General features: G+C 45.7%; 6 protein-coding genes across 7 annotated transcripts; 3 read left to right on the top strand and 3 right to left on the bottom strand.

Moving 5' to 3' along the window:
* Positions 1-220: 220 nt before the first annotated feature.
* LOC4805097 (putative uncharacterized protein DDB_G0286901) lies at positions 221-2,246 on the bottom strand. Its single transcript, XM_001361520.4, has 2 exons — positions 1,996-2,246; positions 221-1,924 (listed from the first exon to the last, which is right to left on the bottom strand). Exons 1-2 carry the CDS (start codon positions 2,144-2,146, stop codon positions 546-548), a joined length of 1,530 nt encoding a protein of 509 aa, XP_001361557.3. The 5' UTR covers positions 2,147-2,246; the 3' UTR covers positions 221-545.
* A 348-nt stretch (positions 2,247-2,594) lies between these two features.
* Positions 2,595-4,560, top strand: Fpps (Farnesyl pyrophosphate synthase). Its single transcript, XM_001361519.5, has 6 exons — positions 2,595-2,853; positions 3,092-3,186; positions 3,254-3,465; positions 3,529-3,890; positions 3,951-4,177; positions 4,243-4,560. The coding sequence occupies exons 1-6, from the start codon at positions 2,672-2,674 to the stop codon at positions 4,422-4,424; spliced, it is 1,260 nt and encodes a 419-aa protein (XP_001361556.2). The 5' UTR covers positions 2,595-2,671; the 3' UTR covers positions 4,425-4,560.
* Positions 4,527-6,840, bottom strand: LOC6898782 (CWF19-like protein 1 homolog). Of its 2 annotated transcripts, none has more exons than XM_015184962.2 (8): positions 6,733-6,840; positions 6,290-6,456; positions 5,907-6,238; positions 5,537-5,854; positions 5,385-5,481; positions 5,000-5,328; positions 4,781-4,938; positions 4,527-4,725 (listed from the first exon to the last, which is right to left on the bottom strand). In XM_015184962.2, exons 1-8 carry the CDS (start codon positions 6,750-6,752, stop codon positions 4,587-4,589), a joined length of 1,560 nt encoding a protein of 519 aa, XP_015040448.2. In that variant the 5' UTR covers positions 6,753-6,840; the 3' UTR covers positions 4,527-4,586. The 2 variants fall into 2 exon arrangements, with proteins under 2 accessions (XP_015040448.2, XP_002138759.2); XM_002138723.4 differs by lacking the exon at positions 6,733-6,840 and adding an exon at positions 6,525-6,663.
* Positions 6,841-6,870: 30 nt separating this feature from the next.
* On the top strand, positions 6,871-8,170 carry Obp47b (Odorant-binding protein 47b). Its single transcript, XM_001361518.4, has 3 exons — positions 6,871-7,415; positions 7,477-7,599; positions 7,662-8,170. Exons 1-3 carry the CDS (start codon positions 7,308-7,310, stop codon positions 8,001-8,003), a joined length of 573 nt encoding a protein of 190 aa, XP_001361555.2. The 5' UTR covers positions 6,871-7,307; the 3' UTR covers positions 8,004-8,170.
* Positions 8,171-9,455: 1,285 nt separating this feature from the next.
* On the top strand, positions 9,456-11,911 carry dgt5 (dim gamma-tubulin 5). Its single transcript, XM_001361517.5, has 5 exons — positions 9,456-9,630; positions 9,687-9,964; positions 10,018-11,224; positions 11,296-11,483; positions 11,566-11,911. The coding sequence occupies exons 1-5, from the start codon at positions 9,536-9,538 to the stop codon at positions 11,832-11,834; spliced, it is 2,037 nt and encodes a 678-aa protein (XP_001361554.3). The 5' UTR covers positions 9,456-9,535; the 3' UTR covers positions 11,835-11,911.
* A 29-nt stretch (positions 11,912-11,940) lies between these two features.
* On the bottom strand, positions 11,941-23,826 carry Lac (septate junction protein lachesin). Its single transcript, XM_001361516.5, has 2 exons — positions 22,812-23,826; positions 11,941-13,240 (listed from the first exon to the last, which is right to left on the bottom strand). The coding sequence occupies exons 1-2, from the start codon at positions 23,365-23,367 to the stop codon at positions 12,699-12,701; spliced, it is 1,098 nt and encodes a 365-aa protein (XP_001361553.4). The 5' UTR covers positions 23,368-23,826; the 3' UTR covers positions 11,941-12,698.
* Between the last annotated feature and the right edge of the window lie 484 nt (positions 23,827-24,310).

Here is a 24,310-nt window from a genome sequence, read left to right as displayed (position 1 = left end):
ACAGTAGCCAATGGGCCACTGCTTGAAGATATGATCTCTGGCCCAGCATGATGTTTTCCAGCAATCAATAGAGCAGAAGGGGAATCAGGATCGGTCAGAGGCCGGCGTATAAATCAAACAGCAGGACAGATGCCAAAATGCGAATCACGCAAACGGAGAGAGAGTCTCATGAACTGCACAACCAACTATATGTTAAATGCGGATCTCAAAAGTACACTTCTTAGATTCAGAGTTGTATAATTCGTACACAGTTTAATAAACATTTCAGAATAAATTAAATCCTTTTCTTAGATACACGAACATAAATTAATGCATACACGGGATCGATCCCATTTAGTATCAATGGGTAGGGCCTGGTGTTGGTCATGACTAGTACAGATGGAAAGTGTTCGACCGGACAGCTTTGCAAATGCCTTCTTGGTGGGATGCAGACCAGCCCGACACAGTATTGTGGGCCCTTGAAGAGAATGTGAGCCCCGACGCTCTTACCGGATAATATAAATTATAGATTAGACTATTTACAAAGATATAAGCGGCTAGTCTGACTAATCATCAAAGAATAGTATCTCCAGGATTCTCTTCTGCGCGCTTTTTTTGCGCTCCTTGTTCATCTTTAGCAGCTCGGTGGTGACCAGCTCACCTAGAAGGTGCTCTGACAGTCGCTGCACGCCTGGAAGACTTTGTGGGGCCTGGAACTTGCCGAAGTTCGAGGGATGTGAGGAGTTGCCCTGGTGTGGGAATTGTTGATAAAGCTGCAACAGGAAGTCCGTATTCGATGGAAACATGTTCTGGTGCTGTTGATGTTGTTGCTGCTGCTGGTTGTTGTTGCTGTGGTGTCCAGCGTTGGAATTATTCGGATTTCCATTGCTATTTGCATTGCCATTGCCATTGCCGTTGCCATTGCCGTTGCTATGGCCATTGGTGCGCTGCATGGCCATAGAGTTGTTGTAGTGGTTGCCGTGCTGCATCATAGCCTGGGGTTCCATAAGGTCATGACTATTGTCATCGGAATCCTCATCGGAGTCGTTGATAAAGTGGGGCCCATTGCCTCCATTGCTTGACATTTGGCTATGAGCACTGCCGTTAAGCTGCACGCGAGGCTTTTTCAAGTGGAAGTTGCTGGATGCTGACGAGTCCAAATCTTCGTTTCCCTTGGGATTATAGACATGGCCTTGCATCTGAATATTGGAGCTGGTGTTTGTGGAGCTGCCTGCCGCACTTGATGAGGAATGTACCACCGGAAGCTGCTGTGCAGACGCCGGCGACTGTTGATGCTGATTCTGCTGCTGGGTGCCAGCACTAATACCCTGTAACGGCGAGGACAGCGGCGATTTCATCGAAGATGACGTTGAGGCAAGACTGCCTCCACTGTTTTGTGGGCCAGCTAGGCCAACTGAACTGTCTCGATACTGCTCCTGGTAGCCCTGCGAGGAGTCAGCCATAACAGCAGCAACGGCAGCCGCCTGTTGCTGCATCTGCGACTGGGAGATTTGCTGGAGTTGCTGGGAGGCCACAGCCGCAGCAAACTCTCTGAATGCCTGATCAGCCTCGATCTTTACCGGATTAGCATTTTCAAGAGCTGAGGTCGCAACGGTGCTCAGTGCATTCATGGCTTGTTGCTGATCTGGCTGATGGTAGTGATGGTTTTGGCCCGAGCCCGAGTTAAACTGGGACATGTTCTTGTTGGAACTGTTTGATTTATCCACGATGTATTCGTTGTAACTAGAGCTGTTAGCCGACTGTGGAGACGTGAGGAAACTCGGCACATTGCGATAGGATTTTCGTGGCTGAATGTGTTGGTCCAGGAACTTCATCTTCTCCAGGTAGGGGCGTGACAGGTGCTCGTAAATTGGAGTATCGCCCTGCTTCCGCTGCGATACGTAACGCTCCCGCAGATACTTCCAGCGTTTCTTGCACGTGTCCACTGCAAGGGGGAAAACATTTGTATTCATCGTTAAATATCAAAGTCTGTATAAAGTCGAATCTTCCTCTCACCGTCCGTTCGCAGCTTCATGGCAATCACTTGCCAGGCGTCATCCTTTGTCTCATACTTTACACCGTTGGCGCTGCCGTTAAGGTAGTACTTCTGCCTGTTGTAAATGACCCCATGTTGCGCCACTTCATCAATTAGTTGTTCGTCCATCATTTTCGCACCTTTATTATTTTATTGGCGATTCTTCGCTTTCCGTGTGCATCAGGCCATTTTCAGCACTGTGCTTGAACGTTTTGCAGCACTTAGGAGACTCAGTGCTGCCAAGATTTCAGAACAATACAGGCTAGATTAACACAAAACATAAAAAAATATGGTAAAACCGGAAAAAATGTGCCAAAAATGAGGCTAAGAAAAAGTAAACCCCAAAAATAAAAAGGGCGTGGCTTTGATCTATTTATTTAAATTAGCGATATATTATAAACAGAGTCAACTTCACCGTAAATTTTCTAGTAATTTACATTTAAAGCTAAAACAAGCTGCTCCATTGAAAAAATGCTAGATATAGCCCGAAATATGCTGAAATGGCAGCACTGCTTTGCATCTCTGAGTCTGCTATCGATAATCTGTGCTGTTTACCAGTATTTGAAAACGTTAGGAAATTATAAGTTAAATTTTGGTCAAGGGGCGGAAGGGAAGCTGTCGTTAACGGAGAGAATTCTGATAATATTGTGAATAAAAATGTTTAAACTAGCTCGTCGGATTCTTCCCCAGCAGCGGATATTTCCAAATCCGCTGCGTCTTCACCGACTAATCTCCACCAGCGACGAAGTCAACGCGGAGCCTATTATCAAATCCATGGAAACGATTGGCGGCCTGTCCACGGAACTTGTTAACGAGCAGAAGCTGAAGAAGACCAGCAGGTAATCTACCGGTTTCTGCACTTGAACTTTGTCTATTTTTGTTTACATTGGCTTTGGGGGCACTTGTGCACTTGCTCTGCTCTGCGTAGTTGGTGATGGGCGTGGAGTCTGTGGGAGAAAGCTGTTTGTACGAGTACTAACGGAGTCACGTAGGCCAAAGATACACCCATATTGTGTTCAGCCGTGTGTGTATGTGTTTGTATTGCATTCTATTGTTTGCGTTTTTGTTTCCCTCCAGAACATTATCAACGCTTCAAAATCACTCTGTTCCAATTGCGGCGCGCGTCACAGTGTCAAAAGATGAAAGTCGCGACTTTATGGCTGTGTTCCCCGGTGAGCTCCACCTTTGTTTCCCCCAATTAGCATAATAGTACTAATTTTTATTCTAATGCGTTTGCAGATCTTGTGCGTGACATCACTACCGTGACGAAGACCTATAATTGCAATGATGCCGCTAAGTGGTTTGCCAAGGTGCTGCAATACAATGTACCGCGGGGTAAAAAGAATCGCGGCATACTCACAGTGCTCACCTACAAGAATCTGGTGCCCGCCGAAGATCTGACCCCAGAAAACATAAAGCTGGCCCAGTACCTGGGATGGTGTGTGGAAATGGTACGTTTTGTTCGTATATTGTTAAGAACACCGAACATAATCAGAGTCACATAATCATTGCAGCTTCAGAGCTTCTTCATAATCTCTGACGACGTGATGGACAACAGCACAACACGACGCGGACAGCCGTGCTGGCACAAGGTTGAGAACGTTGGCTTGACGGCCATCAATGATGCTCTAATGATTGAGAATGCCATGTATGCCATATTGAAGATGCATTTCAGCCACCTAGACTGCTATGTGGCGCTCATGGAGCTCTTCCATGAGATTACCTACATAACAACTTGTGGCCAGTCCCTAGATCAGCTCAACTCGCATCGCAGTGTTTCCGAGTTCACTATGGACAACTACAAAGCAATTGTGGACAACAAAACTGCCTACTATTCATTCTATCTGCCGTTTGCTGTTGCTTTACACTTGGCTGGGTGCGTAGTTATACTGCAATTGTCAGGATATTCTGTGTAATAGGTCCTTTCTTCGTGTAGATATAAGGACGCCGAAGCTTTCCGACAATCGAAGACCATTCTCCTGGAAATGGGTCACTTTTTCCAAGTGCAAGACGATTTCCTTGACTGCTTCGGGAATCCGGAGGTGACTGGCAAAATCGGCACCGACATACAGGACAACAAATGCTCCTGGCTAGCCGTGGTGGCCATGCAGCGAGCCAATGCCGAACAAAAGAAAATCATGGTTGATTGCTATGGAAACAATGGTGAGACGATCGGAACTACTTAGCTAGTGAAATCCGTTGGTAATAATTGAAACTTTCCAATGCAGATCCAGTCAAGGTGGAGCGTGTTAAGGAGCTTTACAAGGAAATCGGCTTACCAACTACTTTTGCCACATTCGAAGAGGAGTCGTACAACATGATTAAAACGCACATACAGCAAACATCGCGCGGTGTTCCCCACCAAACTTTCCTGCAAATCCTCAACAAAATCTACCAGCGAGACTCCTAAACTATTCATATCCATCAATTTGAGACGAGAACGTTTTTTCTTAAATTATAGCTTTAGAATTTATACAAGGGTCAATACTATACAATGCATAAAATGAATGGGTTAAGCAATTACAAACGATATTATAACTTTATTATACCTACATTCTTTTAATATAAACACTTAGACAGTGAAGTCAAATGGGGCAAACCCCTTCCGGAAGTCTGAAACATAAGTCGTCTCTTCGTCTTTCTCGAGAAGGCATTCCTTCCAGTTGACTTTTTCGTCACAATTAAGAAGATTCTCCGAACAGAAAACGTCCCTGGAAAATAGATTAATCAAATAACAATGTTAATAAACTTTAAACTTCAACGCACCTTGCGAAATGCAGCGGGAAGTGATTCATCTGCCGCGTAATGAGCGTGCTGTCATCAGGGAGCTCGGCCAGAAAATAAGGTCCAATTTCTGGTAACATTTTCGGAGAATCTAATGCCGGTAGCGTCTCAAATTGAAGATTGAATTCCTCCGCTTTGTCCTTAATGATTAAAGCGAATAATTAGCAGGGTTCATAGAGGATCTTGTGGAGATTTGCATACCTCAAAACTATGCTTTATCTTCCATGCATAACCCTCCTCGAAACCGAGCACATTGATCTGTAGGTGGAACGACTTGTAATGGCGTTCCGTAAAGCACACCACTTGACCGATGGTTTTGAAGAACTTCCGCAAGGCGTTTTTAAATTTGTCCAGCTCCTCCCAATCCTCAGTGGTTAGTTGTGCTGCGCAGGGCAGATGCTTTGTGGACAATATCATGACATGGAATCTATTGATTGGGCCCTTGGCCAGGGCCAGATAGAAACGTTCCCCGATAGTAATAATGAGATGCTTTTCTACATCGGGCGATGATAAACAGAACCAGCATTTTTCTGAAATTGTATGAAATATGAGAAACGACAATACGAGCTACTGACTATTGGCTTACCCTGGTTCAATTCTTGCATACGCCGCTTTTTCCCATACCCACGCTGTCCTTTTGATTTCTTTTTTTCCATATCGTAAAAATATTGGCGGGTTTCCGACTGAAAAGTTTATGTCTTTAATAACACTGATAAACGCAATACGAGGAATACCCACTGTGTCATTCTTGTCGACGGTTCCGCACAAATCTAGCCCAGCATAGGGACACGGAATTTCATTGGTTGTCTTCTGCACCAGATCAAGCAGTCGGGACTTGTCGACAGGTTTTAGGCTGAGCGCGTATATATATTTTGCCTTTTCACTGTTTCCCACATCAGCTAGTGAGATGAATCGGGTACAGAGCTCAAACTGCGTGGTCTCGTCTTTCGGCATACGAAATGGCGGGCACTCAAAGTAGGTGCCGTTGATGGCACAAAAATGATAGCGTGGCTTGATCTCCCGACAGAGGAACGATATCAACTTGGATGCTGTTTCCTGAAATAGATCATTGATAAGCAGACCCACATACTGGTTAATAAGCACCTACATTCGCATTCTCCTGCATCCCGTATGGCCATTGCGATGTGAGAAGTACGTCCACTCCTCTGTACTCGGTGGAGCAGTTCTTCGACACCAAGCACGAATTTCTGACAGCAAAAATATCAGATTTAGTGAACTCGTGGTTTGACTTAGCTGAATCTGCAGCACCAGCTGATTCCACGCCACTTAAATATGCTATTTTAACGCCACTAGTAAGCGTGTACACCCCTCGTTTGCCAAGGTATGTGAGGTTTGTGCATATTTCACCATCCGCCAGATCCTCAAAATGCTTTTCATGCTCCTTCTGGTTTGGACCGAGTATGTAGGTGGGCACTGTGACTGCAGATTGACCATGTAAACATATAAATCGACACTAAACGTAGTACTTACTGTGCTTGAATCCATTCTTGTAGGCAATCAGCTCCTCGTTCTGTTTATCATCGCCAAAAAAGTCTCCGACGCAGCACAGTATCTCAAAGGGTCCCGCTTTTTTGTTGACCGTTTCCACCCGCTGGAATAACTGCTTGAAACGGCCCCGCACATCGCCCACAACTAATCTGTGAGTTGAAAAACATTGCACTAATAAATCAATCAATTATAAATAATATAATTATATTTAACTTACATTTTGGTGCCCGCGTCCATTGGTTCCGATAGGTGGTTCAGTTCAGATTAGTGGTTCGCAAAGAGTGCTGCCAACTGGCTGCGAATAATTGCGCTGTTTGAGCGAACCGTTGAATATGTTTAAAATCGCCCACAACTAATCTGTGAGTTGAAAAACATTGCATTAATAAATCAATCAATTATAAATAATATAATTATATTTAACTTACATTTTGGTGCCCGCGTCCATTGGTTCCGATAGTTGGTTCAGTTCAGATTAGTGGTTCGCAAAGAGTGCTGCCAACAGGCTGCGATTAATTGCGCTGTTTGAGCGAACCGTTGAATATGTTTAAAATAACCAATTTACACGTGCCACAAATCGGCTAATCAAAGCATTACCATTAAGAAATAATATATAGTTTATGGTTATGTAAATTTATATCATTATGTAATTCATGTATCTAAGCCATAATTATCGCAACCATAGCGATCATTTGGGAATTTCACGTTAAAAGTTCTAGCAATTGCTGTTTAATTGCCCGATCAGTAGTCTATATTTGAATATACAACTAAACTTTAACCTTAGTGCAGTGTCAATGGCCCAAAATATGAAATTAGATATGACATTGGCCCCAAACAGCATTCGATTGCAACAATGAACCTTTGCTAGGTTTTCTGGTCATGCGTGGCTGGCACAATTAAGTGGATGGATTGCTCTTTGCGTTCCATTAGAGTATGCCAAGCTGCGTGGGACATATAAAATGGACAGTCTGTCTCCAATCCAATCATTCGGTTAACCACAGCAATGTCCCCAAGTCAGATGTTGTTAATTTCTGTAGTGCTCGGTGTGGCGTTGAGCACTCAAAGCGTGCTAGGTCAGACAATCGACTGTCAAAGACCACCCCAACTTGTGGTATGTGTGGTTATGGAAAATATTTAATTGGAGACAGCATTAAAGTCTTTCGCGTTAATAGGATCCAGCATTGTGCTGCAGGGACGGTGGTCAGGACCAGGTTGCAGAGAAATGCGCCCAGAGGATTATAGGAGGAGGAAATGGACAGGCTAGGAAAGGCCTGCCATCGCTGGAAACTGCCACAGTGAGTACTCATTGCCAAAAATTCTAAACACATAGAGATTAAATATTACACTTGCAATCCAGTGTCTGGCTGAGTGCATCCTCACAACGTCACAGTACATTCAGGATCCACAGAAGCTTAACTTGGACAACATCCGCAGTGATCTCTCCAGAAAGTTTTCCAATGACACCATTTATGTGGATGCGATGACAACAGCGTTTACCAAATGTGAGCCCCAATCACAACGTCGGCTGGCAGCCATCCAGCAATCCCAGCAACAGCACAAATGCAGTCCCTTTTCGGCGATTCTTCTCGGTTGCACATACATGGAGTACTTTAAGAATTGCCCCGAACATCGGTGGACGCAGAATGCGGATTGCGCCTTAGCTAAGACTTATGTTACTCAATGTGGACTGGGGGCTTAGATTCTTGATGTTACAAAATTTATATAAAGAGTTCATATAATTTAAACTAGAAACAGTTCTGGGCCTGTCCACCTAACAACACTGTTCTTGCAGCCCTGATTTGTAATCGTTCTAGAGCATGCATTCTCATAGAAGCTTATTTTCTACGGTATATAGAAATCCAATAAAAGCGAGTATTTAGAATAAATCAGTTAAGTAGAAAATTGATTCATTAATCGTTCTAAATGTTCTATATAGCTGATATTGGACGGAATATTAAAATTGAGGGAATCGTCGTATTTGTTGAATCGGTAATGGCCCGGTTGACAACATTTAAATCCTTGTCGCTCACATTCAAAAAAGTTAGATTTGGCGCGCACCACTCGGTATTTTTTGTATTTTGGCGCTGTTCTGAGGGTCATACTGTAGAAACTGGTTTTCGCCGCGCTCCCATGTGGTGTTTTTTAGTGCTAAATGGTCAATTTCATAAATCTATTAATTTAATTTTCAATGTTATATAGAAATCCAATAAAAGCAAGTATTTCGAATAGGCCAATCATGAATAGAATTGATTCATCAATCGTATAAAATTGAGTGGGCATGGCTAAATTTTCTATATAAATAGTATTATTCAACGGAACAAAGAATATGCGAAATTTTGAATTCGCCGCAGTTCGCCGCATTTCACCCCAATTCGCTTTGGACACAATGAGTCTCATTCCATACACAAAAGTTGCGGCAACATTTACTTAAAAACCGTTTTTTGGTCAAAATAAAATACATAAAGGTAATTAAAAGAAGCAATCTTGTAGAAAATACATTTATCTATGGGATAAAGCCAAGTGGGCAAATCTATATAGCTTGAAATATAGGCAATACCCGATTCGCCGCAGTTTCGCTATTGCAACAATGAGTCCCATTCCATACACAAATGTTGCTAACTCCATGCACAAATGTTGCTTATTCCATGCACACATACCCTGGGGTAAATGGATGTTATAGAATTGTGAACACGTTTGTCTTCTAAGGATCAGTAGGTATCAGGATCGAGATAAATATATACAAGATACTAGTAATGTACTTGAATATGTCTAAAGAATATCAATTTGAGAAAAGGTCTTAATAAATTACGTTTGATCTTCATATAAAAATTAGCGACATAGGGTGTACAAAGGGCTATACACGCATCACGTCTTCAAATACCAGCAACATTGCAACTGTTTTTTTGTTGAACTTTTTCGTTTAACCCTTTTTTACAATAAATACAATAAAAGCAAGGACTAAAAACTAACCAATTGTGTAGAAAATTGATTAATTAATCGTATAAAATTATGTGGGCATGGCTAAATATTTTATATAGCTAGTAATATTCGTCGGAATATGAAAAACGAGGAATATGTAAATAGAACTTGAATTCGTCAGTATACTTACGGTATATTTTTTAAATGAGGTGGTATGTTTCGGTATATTTCGGACAGTCAGGCCGTATATCTGACTGACGCGTTCATATCAATGGCCGCGCGCAAAATCAACAAAAAAAAATTCTTTTAAAAATGGCACACTCTGATAAAATTGAGGCATTTAAAGCATGGGCTACAAGTCTTGGATGTGCGCCCAGTGTCATACCAGCCGATGATGATCTGAGAAAGTAAGTTCGAAGCCATAGGCGCTGGACATTCATGATTGTCAAATATCCGATCGCAGCATCTTCAAATCGGGCTCCCACCAGCTTTTTGCGCAACTGCAGAGACGTGTTCGACCTCGGGAAGAGGTGGAGGAGGTAAGGGCAAATCTGCTCATCGCCCAGGTGGAGCGTCATAAGGGCAAGGTGGTGCCCCTAGCCTCGCGCAGCCTTCTACCACCGCAGCTTCAAAGGCTCCAACAAATGAAGGAGCTGACGAAGGAGAAGGAGACTGCAGAACAAACTCTGAAGGAGGCCAGACAGGAGTATAATAAACTTTCCGCCAGCATCAAATCAAAGAGTGAGCAATGCACAGAGAAAATGTCATCTTCTAACCTCCTACCTTATTCGCAGACATACAAACCATTAGGGCCAAGAACAAGCGAGATCTTCTGGAGTCAAAGTGCAATATGCTGGAGCTGAAACTGGAGTCTATGAAAAAATCGTATGAGCAGGAGCTGAGGAACAAGGCCCAAATCTTGGCGAGCACACCAGTCAAATTGAGTTCGGAGAACGCTAGCGAGAAGCGGGCCACCAAGGTAGTGGAACAGGCGCTCAAGGAGCTAGATACATTTTATGGTGTCTGCAATGACGAGACAAACAGTGCAGACGTATTGGCCCAGGCCAAGGAACGGCTTTGGAACGAAATGCGGAGCATCTTTTCTAAAACTCCTAGTGCTCCACTTTTCAATGTAATAATGAAGATCAAGGAGAAACAGCTGCAGTATATAACGCAACTAAGTACGGCGAATAAGGGAAACACCCCAAAAGCCAAGCCCCTTTTGACCAACTACGAGGTAAAACTTCTGAAGACCAAAGCGGAGATGCTCGGACTGGCGGCCAGGTACCTTTCTGCTGATAAGGAGTTGGTCAAGCTGGAGGCTCGCTTCTGCGAGGACTATACTCCTTTTGTTGACGAGCTGCAAAAGAAGGTGAACAGCTTCAATGCGATTGCCAGTACCGACGAGGACAGCACGGACGAGCTAATCAGCGACTTTCTTGTGCAGTTTACCATGCGGACTTTCAATATGGCCCGCAACGAATTCCTCGTCGAGCAAATTGAGCAGCTGCGCCAGGAGCATAAGGCAGGCGCCAAGCAGCTGGAAAATCACGATCTAATTCTAAGCTCCGTGAAGCAGGTGTACAGCGCAGTAAGCACCTCCATCAATCGCATACAGGAAGATATGGGCCAGCTTTCGCAGATAAAGGAGAAGATCCTCTACTCGAGGAACATGATGAAGAACTTGCTCGATGACATGCATGCAGCCACCCAGAGCCAGAATGCCAAATCTCAGCTGATCAGCACCAAGCTAAAGGTCAACAACATGTCGATGCTGAGCTCGGAAAGCTTCTACATGGCCAACGACAGTGTGTTCTGTAGCACCAAGCTTGAGTTCGATGGCAACAACAGCATTGCCAACTCCACTCTGGTGCCAGGAGCAGCCGGCTCGGCAGTTACTCACACATCTGGGCCCGGCACCCTTGTGCCCTGCCACCTTCTCGAACTAAACACGTTCGCTGAAATGCCGCTGGTAAAGTTTAGCTGCGTACCCCGATCCTGGTAAGTGGGGATCAGAGTCGTAGCCCCCAACAAGAATGCAATTAATATTTAATATTTCTCTTCTCTGGTAGCGCCGATTTGCTGTCGGCCAATCCGCTCATCGTTGAAGTCCAGGAGCTGGCCTCCACCGTTCAACTGGTGCCGGGCCATCTGCTGACACCCTTCAGGGCCCTGCAGGAAGTCCGTAAACGCATTTTGTGGGCGTCGGCAATTGCCGCACACACGTCTGACTTGAAATTGAATTTGCAGCCATTAATTGGTAAGCTCGCATTCTCGACCCTTCCGAGTAGACATTTTGTATCATTTCCGTGTCTGACCCCGTGGTTACCCCTTCTCCACAGTGGATCCGCACGATTTGAAGCTGAAGGCACGTCGGCAGCAGGAGGAAATCGAACAAAAGCTGGACAGCTTAACGGGCATCGCCGTGAAGTCCAGACTTCAGTTGCAAAAGGCTGAGCGCATCTATCACTTCATACTCGAGAATCCGTTGAATCGCTACGTGCCTCCCACAAAGGTCTTCAGCAACGGCACCTTTTCCGACTACGAATCAGAGTTCAATCTGTATTATCGCATGGCCACCATGGAGGGCTCGTTTATGGCCACTAAATAATTCAAGCAATTCTTAGAATGCATAAGCTCAAAATAGATAGATACATCCCTCGAAGGGAAAATAAATTATAAATCTTACTTTTATATATTTTTATTCATTTTTTTTCGTTTTGTTTTGGATTTTATATTTTAGTACAAAGTCGAAATTGATTTTTTGTTGCGCCCTCATTACAAATTGGGCATACAATATGTCGGTATTCAATAGAATTTCGAGTTGCGCTTAGGAGCTAATGATGTACACAACGATGTTGCTTGCCTTCATTCGGATATGAATTTTGCCGCGATTCCAATGCAGATTTTGAGGTTTTGGGTCTATCATGTTTTGCAGAACGAAAATACTTTAATATTTATTAAATAAACATAAAATACTCTCATAATTCTGAGATGTGTTGTGTAATTGGAATGCTGTGATGTGTCGTCGTCGTCGTCGTCGTCATTGTCTTTAGCTTAGAATAAAATACATATTTAAAACATATACAGAGCCAGATCAGAAAACAAAGCGGACGAATGTGGTGGCTGGGCTTGATTCGGCTTTTGGGTTCGGTTCTAAAAAACTATATCGTAGTTATCGTGGGCCCTTTCACTTAGCGTACTTAACTTAAGACATAATGTTGGACGTTTGAAGATTGGACAGGGCGAAACGGAAACGGCAGCAAAAGGAAACAGAAACAGAAACTACAAAACATAGTCAGGAACAGAGGGAAAGGGAATCGAATCATTTTGCGACGTCTGTTGGATTGATTTGTATATGATGTAGGTTACTATATATTATATCTATGTATAGTATATATTTATGTATTCGAGGGCTGATTGATGGTTTGGACTTGGAGCGTTTGTAGTCAGAGTCAGTGGGGGGACCATTGGCTTATCTGGTGAAGAGCAGCGCCAGCAAGATGCCCACCAGGGCAAAGGAGGTGGCAGCCACATCCTCGGCTCCGGCAAAGTACGCCTGGCCACAGGCCGGCGGGCACACGGGGATGATCGTCTCGAACAGATTCACACGAGCCTCGGCCTCGCCAAAGCGATTGGTGGCCTTGCACACATAATCTCCGTACTGGCGCTTCTCGATGGTGATCACGCGCAGCGTCGAGTCGGTGTACTCGTCGGCGGTGGCAAAGTGCGAGATGCTGTAGTGCTGGTTGTTGGCCAGCTGGATGTCATCCTTGGTCCAGACAATGGCCGGCGGTGGGTAGGCCTCGATGTGGCACTCCAGATCCATGTCATACTGCAGCGCCTGGCCGAGACGGGGCCGTGGCACGGTTATCACTGGCGAAAACTCCACCTCAATGTTGATGTTGCGGCGATCTCCCCTGCTGACCCCGTTGTCGGCCACACAGTAGTAGGTGCCGCGGTCCTCCTTCTTCACCGACTTGATGCGCAGTATGTTGCCCACATAGGTGGCACTATCTGGAATGGATCAAAGACAACAGAGAGGCGATCATGAGTAAGGTTTATACATCTATTATATTGCATATTTATATATCTCATTCAGCGGGCGCGTTCAAGTGAGAACAAGCCACTATTAGTGCATGTATTAATGAAGCGGCTCTAAGCGGGTCGGGCCTCAGCCTTTTGTGTTTGTGCAGTGAAAATAGAGTCAAAAATCTGATTTTAATGAGCCAGCCGGGGCCACATCCGTTAGCACTTTGTGTGTGGGTGACCTTTTCTCTGCCTTTAACGCTCTTCCCGCTTCCCACTTCGCACTCCCCACTCCCGTCTCCGCCATTCGCTCCACTAACAATGGCAACGTTAATGACCTCTAACAAGTAAACCATTTTGTTGCTGGTGTGCCTATGACTCTACTGCCTTTGGCTTTGGCTTCGGCTTCGGCTTCTGCTTGTTTTTGCTGCCAACTAATTTTGAAAAACGTAGAGCGCGGCTGCACTTAGGCATAAGTGCACCAAAGGATAGCACGAGAGGGGCCTGGTGGAGAGTGGAGGGCGGAGGGTGGTGAGGCGCCTGCATTGCAACAAGCAACTGAAGCGTAAACGGGAATACGAATGGGAATAGGAATTGCAGTGCGAGAGGTGCGCTCAGCCTCAGTGTTGGCTGGGCTCATAACCGGAAGTTGGCTCAGCGCAAAGAGAGAGAGAGAGAGAGAGAGATGCAGATGCAGAGGGAGAGGGAGAGCAACGAGTGCAATGAGCCCAGGGATCTCCCAGTCCCCTCTCAACCGCACAGAGAGATGTACGAGTACTCGTAGATGGTATACATATGAGTCTGTGGCTGTGGCTGCTCTTCAAACATTTGCCAAAACAATTCAGGCTCAAACAATTGACACAAACTACACAGAAAGTCCGGGGAGGGACTGCCAAGCAGCAGGAGAGAGACAGAGAGAGAGCATTGACCAAAACTCCGGAATGCCCTGGAAATATTGTATGTTTCATGCGAATTGCATTCCAAATGCGGGCAAAGGGTTTGAGCGGGGGGACAGGGCGGCATGCCTACTCGACTGAAACATTTCAAATTAATTGCGCCTGGGAATCGAAGTAACACATTTCATTAAAATTGGATTGACAGTCTGTCCCCGACTCCCTACACCTCCCCCCTCCCACCCTCTGTAGCCATAGTAATCGACATGGCAATGGGTTAAGGCGGCCTCCTCACAATTGCAGCAAATTGAACGAACGAAGCTCTTCTGCTGGCGGGGGGGCAACATCGTGATGCGGGCATTGGAGGAAACAACGCAACAAACTCATTTCAATATTAGAAAAACACACACATGTCATGGCATGGCAGATATCCCTTGAAGACTCCAGAGAGCGACACAGTCGTGGGCTTTGTTTAATTAGTCCAATGGAGCAGCAGCAGCATGACCAGAAAGCATTTGTCGCCACCCATTGGACACAAGCCCAAGACAAACACTCCAGCAATATAGTAGCGTGTCGAATGTGGGGTAGAAATGGCTATCAAGTGCCCCATTTCCAGGGGATCACACTGGAATGGGAGGATGGGAGGAGCACCCATCCCTTTCAGAGCTCCAGGATCTAGTAGTGAAATCTTGTGGATGGAATATTAAGTATCTATCGGGGATGTTTAATTATGATACAAATAAGGAGAGTCACAAAAATGCGTAATGCAAGTGATGTTTATGTTCCCATAAAAAGCACAACAAAGTGCGAGCCGTAAAAGATAATTTTTCCCTCTGGCAAACAAATGAAATTTGTTGCGTTTGTAATTTACGAGCGTTTACTGTGCCTGCCAATGGGCTGTCATGTCATGAGCACTCGGCTAGGCCCAAAACAGGTTCTTTCTCTATCCCTCAATCCCAATGGCTGTTTCTGTTTCTCTTTCTGTTTCTGCTGCTGTTTTCTGCCTCTCAGCGAACTTTAAGTGCAGCAGCGTGACTCTGGGCCTGGTCTTGGTCTGGGCCAAAAGCGCAGCTGCAGTGGCAAATGCTTGGGGTTCAACGGGGAAGGGCTGGGGGGAGGGAACGCACTCAAAATGACAAATGTCTAAGCATAGTAAAGAGTTTTGAGTTTTTCGACTGTTTTTTGTTTTATTTTGTTGTATTATTATACGAGCATTTGCTTTGATGGACGCCCGCGTGTCTGCTGGAGCACGAAATGATATGCGAGTCAGGTGTGGAGGCATTCCAGAGCTTCCCAGAACATTTGTCGCCTGTAAACCGTTTTACCGTTAGCATGTAAACTATATTTCCCTCCTGCCCCCTCGTTCTCGGGCTTTGGGCTGTGCAGACGCGTAATTGGGGCGTGTCAGAAAGCGGCAAATAATTAATTGCTAATTAGTTATGCGACAGAAGAGAGATCGCAGGGAACGCTAGAGAGAGAGAGAGAGTGCACAGATGGCTCTTTCTTGGGAGTGAAGAAATTCCGAGTCTGTTTATAATTAAACCCCATATAAATGCTCTCCGAATTGACTCCAGATCTGGTTCATTCTGAAGGGTCAAATGGATCGTATAGTAGAGCAGAAAGTCATTGAAACGGAACACCCCTCACGAATAGGAATTGTAAACGGAATTCGAGATATTTTAGATTTAGGATTGTATTCAGGAATCGAAAAACATTGTAATGCATCTAATTACAAACGAGACTCATATATCACTCGACTTCGAAACAAGAGCCAGGAAAAGGGTTGGCCTACGAAAGATCTTACAATGCAGACTGTACCTCTGCCGCTGCCGCTGCCTCTGCCTCTGCATCTAGCTGATCCGGTCAAACATTAAATATTGACAAATTATGAAGAACATTTCTGTACAATCAAACTAATGAGAGAGTGATGCTGTAAGGAACCCGCATGTCATCAGGGACCAATAAAAGCGAACCAAAACAGAACCGGAAACACACAGATCTGTGGAGTCTGCAGAGTACATATCATATCCACAATCAAGCACCATCCATCATCCATAATACAGAATCTTGGCTGTGTGTGTGGAGTAATTTCAGTTACTAATGAGAGAATTAAAAACACTTTGCCCGACAGGATGACGCGGTGCCTCGCTTCAGGGGCGGAGTGCGAGTGCACTCTCTGACAACTAATGAAAGGAAAACAGAATCAGAAAGGAAAAAACAGAGACGGAGACGGAGACGGAGACAGACCCCGAAGAGGCGAGTCGGCACAGAGTAATGAAAAATCAGACAGGCAGAGAGAGGAGTAACCATTTGTTTTGGACCAGGCCTGGGCAGGAACCGAACCTGTCTGGGACTGTCTCCGCCTGCCATCAAACAAAATGAAAACAACGTTGGTAACACCCCTGCCACCATCCCAGGCCTAGTCTCTCCCCTAGGCAAACAGCCAGAGATAAATTGTCAGTTAAAGGCAAACGAAAACAAGGCCCAAAGAAAATGAAAATTGTGCAAAGTGCAAAGGCAAAGGCAAAGACAGCGGCAAAGGTAAAGGTACAGGTAAAGGTAAAGGTGAGAAGTGATGCAGACAAAGTGCAGGCAGGTACATATCTGGAGCTAGAATGGTATGGTCTGGTCTGGTTCTGAAAGGATCCCAGCCATAACCGGGAACGCAGCGATGACTCTCGAAAAGCCGGCGCACGAGGAAACGGAAAATGCATTGAAAACCCTGACAGGGTTACCCCTAACTGTGGCAGGTGTAGACGAAGGTGGGAGCTCTGCAGCTGTAGCTGTTTGTGTTTTGGGTCCGGGTCTGTGGCCCGTCAACGGTTAAATGCGTCAGCGTTATGAGGCGGGCGCGCTCGCTTGGAAAATTTGTGACAAGTTCGGTGGAAAGGGTTACTCGATTGCCGCCACCGATTCTAATGGTCTTAAACTATTCGGAAGCCGGCTGCCGCCGTGAACGCCATTTTGTCAGCAGGAAACCACCACCGAGGCATCCTGGAAGTGGAAATCGAATTTGGCATGCAAAAAAGTATGTGCACCAATCAGAGGGCAGGGCCAGACAACATAAGGGAAACAAGCGACACGGCAGTCGAAACAACAACTAAGTGGGAAAAAAATAAAACATTGATGCAACCGCTTTCCCTTTCCCTTTTCCCAACCCCGAGCTGTGTTGTTTTTTTTTTGGGGGGTGCGGAGCGGTGAGGGGTGTGCCGGTCCGGGCCCGTCTGGGCCTGCAGCCATATTTGAATTTTCCTTTTTCCCATTTCAATTTCCTGCTATTTGGCAAGGAAAGCGCAGGAAAAGCCCCAGACAGCACCTTCTTCTTCGACCTCAACTTGAAATGTCAACAGATTCTGAGGAACAGTTGCCAGAACCGAGCCGCGTGGAAATTATGAATGTTAATGCCAGTTGCGACACGTGTGACTCATCGCCATAATCCAGTGGCAGAACGGGTGCGCTTTTAATGACGCTTCGCCCACTGCACAGCACACTCACAAAGCGCCAGGCACGAGCCCTAGTGTACACCCGCACCCGCACCCAACCTAACCCATTCCAGTCCAGTCCAGACCAGTCCAATCCAATCCGATCCGATCCATCATGGCTCTGGGCGAGTCACAGATGGGTCATGTCTCTCGTTCCCACACACACACACACCTCTCAGTTCTGTGCCCTGCGTATGGCCTGGCAAAAATCCAATTAAAAAGTGCACACAATGTTTTTTCCCCAATATGATTTTCACATTTCTTCTTTTTGTCGTAATAGGATTGACCAAATTGTTCCATTTCATTGACTTGATAATGATTTTTCCCGGCGTGATTTCATTAATTGGAGCACTCTGCTTCGGTTCTAATAGCTAAATTGATGTGGAAGGAAACAGGCTGTTCAGAGGATGCATGGATCCCGAGTGGAGACCCAACTGCATTTTCAAATCCTCAATTAACCGCCCAGTTCTGTCTTGCCCCAGAAGTCAAGTGTGGACAGAGTTGATTAAACCCACGACGGGGAGCGTTTCTTGAACCAACACCTGGCAGATGTAGTCCCATCCCCATCGCTAACATCAACATCATCGTCATCATCATTATAATCATAATCATCATCATTCTCATAGTCATGGTTGTATTTTATGGAAAGAAATTGCATGCCTGTGCAAATTTGTCGCCTCTTCCTGTTTTGTCACCCAAACTCATCAAGGAACATCCATCCACATGAAGTAAGGGCTTCCCTTGTGTTGGTGTTGGTGTTGGGGGGAACACACACACACATGCATACACATAGATACTCGTATATCGAGCCTATAACAAGCTCTTGAGACATGTGAATGCACCCACTTTGGCGGGTAGCGCGCCTCAGACACTGCCTTCGCCTTGAAACCGCACACAGCGACATGGAGACACCCTCCCCAGTGACCCCCCACCCATCCCATCCCATAGACAGAGAGAGAGAGAGCCACGTCCCAGGTCCACCACCCGAGAGACGACAGACTCTGTTGTTGACTTTTCAAAAGTGATTTTCTTCTTTCGAGTAGTACATTATAGCTACCCGAGTTATGCGGCCTGGCATGCCATTTATTGGATTACACTCAGCTCTCTCTCTCTCTCTCTCGCTCTCTCCCTCAACTCAATTGATGTTTGCTTCTTGTTTGGATTCTCTTTGGATGTGGCCGAGTGCAGACTGTACCGTAGTGGCCGCTTACAAAGCATAAATCATGGCATGAAAAGAAAACTATTAAAATAGCAATTACGCCAAAAAATGAAAAAGGAAGATTGTTGCACAATGTCCGTGTGTGCCGCCGAGTGCCTAAACAAATATTGACTAAGTACCACAGCAAACAATGCGATGGGATTGCCGATTGCAGAGGAGAGAGAGGAAAACGAAAGTCGTGTATCCTTTGTGAGTGTGATAAGGATTAAAAAGCCGGTCGCTCCGGTCGCTCGGTCGCTCCGAAGGTGAAACATGCAGCTAAAAGTGCTAAATAAATACAGGAATTGCCACACAAAGAGCGCTACATGAATTGAAATGAATTCTATTTCTCTCACTTTTCCTCCTCCCCCTTCCCTTTCTCCTTTTTTTGGTGTGATAAGCTCTGGTGGTGGTGAGGGGAGGGTAGCGGAACGGACAAAATGGCTTCAGTCAGGCCCAAAAGAAAACTGGGACGATCGAGGCCTGAGAGACGAGACCAGTTCAGCTATTAACTAACAAGTTATTACCACTAAGGGCCACTGAGACATCTAAATCCCCGGCCAGACGATAGATCTCTAAAACATGCTCATTAAAAGCAGAATCTGGCATCTTTTACGGCCTCTTAAAGAGTGAGTATCTAAGCACACACTTTCCCTGGAACTAGAAATGCTTGCCTTAGTTGTTATTGAATTTTTCGCAGTGTACGGTGGCGGACAGTGGTTGCCCCATGTTGACCAGGTGGTCGTTGCCCCAGCAACCAACATTTATAAACAAGTTTTCCATGGCAGTACGTCATCAGCAGCGTTTATCGTTGTCGTTCTTGGTCTCGTTTCGCTGTACTTTGACTTTGCAACAAAGAGGATGCAGCAAGGCAATTGCGGCTGCAAACAGGAAGAGGAAACGGCAGAAGGGGACCTATAAAAACATGACCATCGTCATCAAAGGACTCCCTCTACCTCGCAAAAACCTAATTACTTGCAAATACTTTTCAAACTCATTCCCAGCTGCTGCCTCCGGCATTTGAAGAATGTTTTTTCCATTATTCATTAAATGGGAATCTGGGCTGCACTCTCGGGCAACTAATTTGGGCTTTGGGCACACGCCCTGTTGAGATCTCGAGAGGAGCATCAATTGCGCATCGAAATGTTTAAGCGTAAATATTATTAAATTTAAGATTTGCACCCTTCTAAAGGGACTACAGAGAGCGAGGGAGTGGGCGAAATTGCATTTGTATTTAAGGGCGCGATTGGAGTACTTGATAATGCTCACTTGAGTTTAATTCGCAATTTGCCATACAACAATTTGCATAAAAGTTAATCAACAGCAGCAGAAGGGCGTCATAGAGGGACTGGGGATGGTCCGAACAGATCTTGCCAAGACTGGAATTTACGTAGAAGCTTCTGTATATCTCACAGAACTCTCGCTGGATCACACATAATGGAACAATTAAAGTTAATTGAGCATGATCCGAGGATCTGCATCCCTCGATCAGATCCCAGATAAGTATCATCTGCTCACTTCCTGTGCCGAAACTAAGCCAAACAATAACCCAATTTTCGACAGCTGTCTGCTGTCGATTGCGATTGCTATTTAGGCTTCAGCAAATTCAGCATTCTTAGCAGAAAACAAACTCCTCACGTGAGCAGTAGCTCAAGGTGAGGTTTATTATGGAAATACGAGTGTGATTTCGCTGGGGCAAGCACGAATTTGAATGGGAGCCAGGTGCAAGTCGATGCACATGTCTCTGTTTACTCATACTCTCTCTCTCCCTCTCCCTTTCTCTCTGTTTATCTCTTCCAAAGTGCTGTTTGGGTGTTCAATAAAAAAAGGAGAATAACCAATTGATTTGCATGGCAACGCACAAATTGGCATGCACTCTCGACTCCCCGACGGAGTCCAGCCCAACACCCCGAAAACTGCTGGCAAAACGGAAATGGCTGATTAGGGGTTCCTCCGGCTTGGTCCCTGGGCGGGACGCTGGTACTGGGTGCTGGGTACTGCGTACCCTTTTCGCCTGGGGGGTTAGGGTTGCTTAGACAAGGGATCGGCTCGGATCGCTGCGGCTTGTTTGTTTGCACTTTACACAACACACACACACACACGCACACCCATTGTTTGGGTTACCTTTTTAGCTTGTAATTTATATATTTTGTATATTTTGTATTCTTCGATTGTATTCGCCGGCTATCAAAATAAAAATTATGTAGCCAGGCGAGCACGGTAGGGCGGGGTGGGGCAGGGACTGGTCTGGCCAGGGGTGTGACAGGGGCAGAAACCATGCTCTCAGGCTCTAGCATTGTTTGTTGTTTACTCTTTCTTTCATTCACGGTTCCCTGTTTTTTGCTGCACCGTGCCCCCTCCCCTGCTGCCCACCCATTGCCGGGAGCCGAGAGCAAAGCCTAGACCGTGTCTGATACGTACGTAAGAAACAGCCCTCCAGAGCAAAAAGCATTTGCACGGGCCGTTGTTCCCGATGTTTGCTTAAGCCCATACCTTTGCCCATTTGCCCATGCCCAGGACCTCGGCCCGGGGACCATCAAACGTTCCGTGGAACGTTTTCAAGTTGCGGAAGCAATTGCGCGTGCTGAAGTTGTCGAATGCCTCAAAAACTCGGAATGGCAAATGGGAGCGGGAACGGGAACGGGAACGGGCATGTGCATGGAAATGGAAATGGGAATGCTGTATGAAGCACAAAAGGCAACAACTCCTCCAGTTCTCTTCAGAGCACGCCTTCTGCACTCGCATCTCTCCACCCTTGCAGTCCCTGGATGGTTCCTGGATGGATGGACGGATGACTGCATGGATCGGCTCGTTGGCGCATTTCAAAGCCTGGGTTTGTTTGCTTAAGCTCTTTAAATTAGAGCGTAAAAAAGTGTGAAACTCCACACAGAAACCTCCTGGCAAACACTGGACACCCAGACCCAGACCCAGACCCGTATCGTACCGAACCGGGGACCCACCCTAGGCCTTTGATTTATGGGAACAGCAGGAAAAAGTTAAGCCATTTCTGACTTGCCATCAAGCGTATCCACGTTATTGTGGTTCACTTTATTGCTTTCCAGTTCCATTTTTGAGCATGCTACTCCAGTATGGTATTGGATCCCCTACACCCCAATTAAAGATTGCACAAGTTCAGATACGACGCCCAACGAGCAGAGCAGCGCAGTGTAGTGTGGTGTGGTATAGGGTGTGCCCGGCCCACCATTTCTTTCCAGGTATTAGACATTAAGTATCTATCGGATTAGTTACACTAATTGCTTTTTTGTTGCCGCTGCCGATGACGCTGCGATCTTGTTAAGAAACCATTACGGAGGGTTCGGTGCGCAGGGTCATAGTTCAGGTAGAACAGCAGCTAGCACCTGTACGGGATTAACCTTGTACAAGAACGGTGCATTCTACCTGTGGACCAAATTATTTTATTAGCTTTTCCCTTCTTTTCGGGAAAGGAAAGGCTCTCTACAAGAAATACAAAGAAACGGAAAACACAAAGCATTTGGCACTTGTCCAGCGTGGAATTTCCAATGAAATTTCACAGTGTGCGAGCCAGTGTACATGGCAATAAAATCAAGGGCCTAGAACTGGCACCGCTCCCTTAAAGAAACAATTGCAAAATATGGCCACCGAACAGGTTGCGCTGGGGTGGCTTGTGGGGGAGAAAGAAGGTGAAAGAAGACAGCAGGCAAACGGCATAATAGCAACAACTAAATAAACAAAGCTTGAGAGGTGACGCCTGAGTGAGTCACGGTCACTCTCACACATACACCTACACAAAAGCACTCACACTCTCTCTCTCCCAACTATGGTCGAAGCGGGACAGACAGACAGACAAGCAGCGAGAGAGGAGAGCGCCAGAACAGAGCACCCATCAAACGCTATGTTGTACATGTAATACATGGCATGGGTTAAACGCCCCACAACCCACATCCCGCACGGAAAACGGTAAATAGTAATTTCGAAACATTGAAGTTTGTGGAAGAAAGACTCACCCGTTGGCAGAATGGCATTGTTCTCGCGACGCCATGTGATGGTCGGGGTCGGGTAACCGCTGGCAAAGCACTCCATTTGGACCTCGCTGCCCTCGCTGGCCACAATCGATTGCGTGGAATTGTCGGAGATAACGGGCGGGCGGCGCACAGAGAGCTTGACTTCGGCGCTCACCTTGTGCACGGTGGAGATCACCACCTGGCAGGTGTAGGTGCCAGCGTCCGTCTCCTGGATGTCCTTTATTTGCAGTTTGTAGGTGGAAGAACTGGGGTCGTAGCGCAGCGAGAAGCGCGAGTCTTTGATGACGAGCGTGGAGCCCGTGGAGAGGAAGACCGGATCCGAGTCGGTCTTGAGGAAGAGCACATTGTACTCCTTGGCATACTGAACGGAGCAGTCGAACTCGACAGTGCCGCCGATGTCCTTGATCTGTTCCTGTGTGATGTATGAAATGGTTGGCGTCCTCTGCGCCTCTGCCTGCGTGGCGAGGAGGGCAAGTCCCAGCAAAAGGGAGCCAGCTAACGTGCTTCCCACGTTATTTACCATCTTGGGGCGCCACATATTATTGGGAAAACTGTTGATGAATCTGCCTGAGTTTCGCGTGCGCCAAATGTGAAAACGCGCCCAGCACCACACCCTACACAATCGAGAGCTGTTAATAACGCGCGAGCGGAGCTGAGAGCGTGGGGAATGATTTCTTGGCTGAAGAAAAGACGGTCGCCAAGCTACGCTCCACGTAGAAGAGAGAAGCAAGAGAAGACGACTCCAAAATAACACAGCTAGTGCTGTTTCGCTTACTTGCACGGGCAAGAGCGGATGCTGTCTGCGAGACACACTTGTCGGCTCGCTCTAAGCTGGTTTTGAGACTCTTTGGTCTCTCTCAGTGCCTCTTAACTGGTTGAGTATGTATGCATATGCATGTAAGCCGAGTTTGATCAACTAAATTACTTTTCACACACGACGCAAGAAACAACTGAACTCTTCGAATGGCGCGGGACGAATAAAACTGTCGCTTTGAAAATTGCGCCTCTACAGCTTTGGAGGACTAGAGCTGGAAGAACACCGATATCACTGTACCGATGATTTCCCGATAGGTGAAGTGCTGTAAAACACATCAGTAAGAGGAATGTCAGTGCTGTAAAGAGTATAAAATATATCGATAAGACCCGATTAATTGGGCGCGCATTCAAACACACTTAGATTTTTAAAATTTTAAAATTATTTATTACCTTGGACTCATAACTTTTCCCCTTCACGCTTAAACGAAATTAAATTGGTTCGGCCAGCATAGTGAACAATCTATTCCGTCTGTGTTGAATATCGAAGGAGGACAAGATGCGCCATTGATTGCATTAATAAGGAATTTAAAAAATTGTTTGTTTGATTGTTTAAAATGTGGTTTTATTTAGTTTTCTCATTTTGTAATATTTTTCAGTATTTAATGTATACTTTCTATAAATTTCTGTGGTTTTTGTTTTCGTTTTCTATCTCGTGATCTATGCTT

This window comes from Drosophila pseudoobscura, chromosome 3 (genome assembly GCF_009870125.1).
Source record: "Drosophila pseudoobscura strain MV-25-SWS-2005 chromosome 3, UCI_Dpse_MV25, whole genome shotgun sequence".
NCBI classification, from domain to species: Eukaryota; Metazoa; Arthropoda; class Insecta; order Diptera; family Drosophilidae; genus Drosophila; species Drosophila pseudoobscura.
The sequence above is the reverse complement of the archived record's forward strand: the minus strand, read 5'-3'. Positions and strand labels throughout refer to the sequence as shown.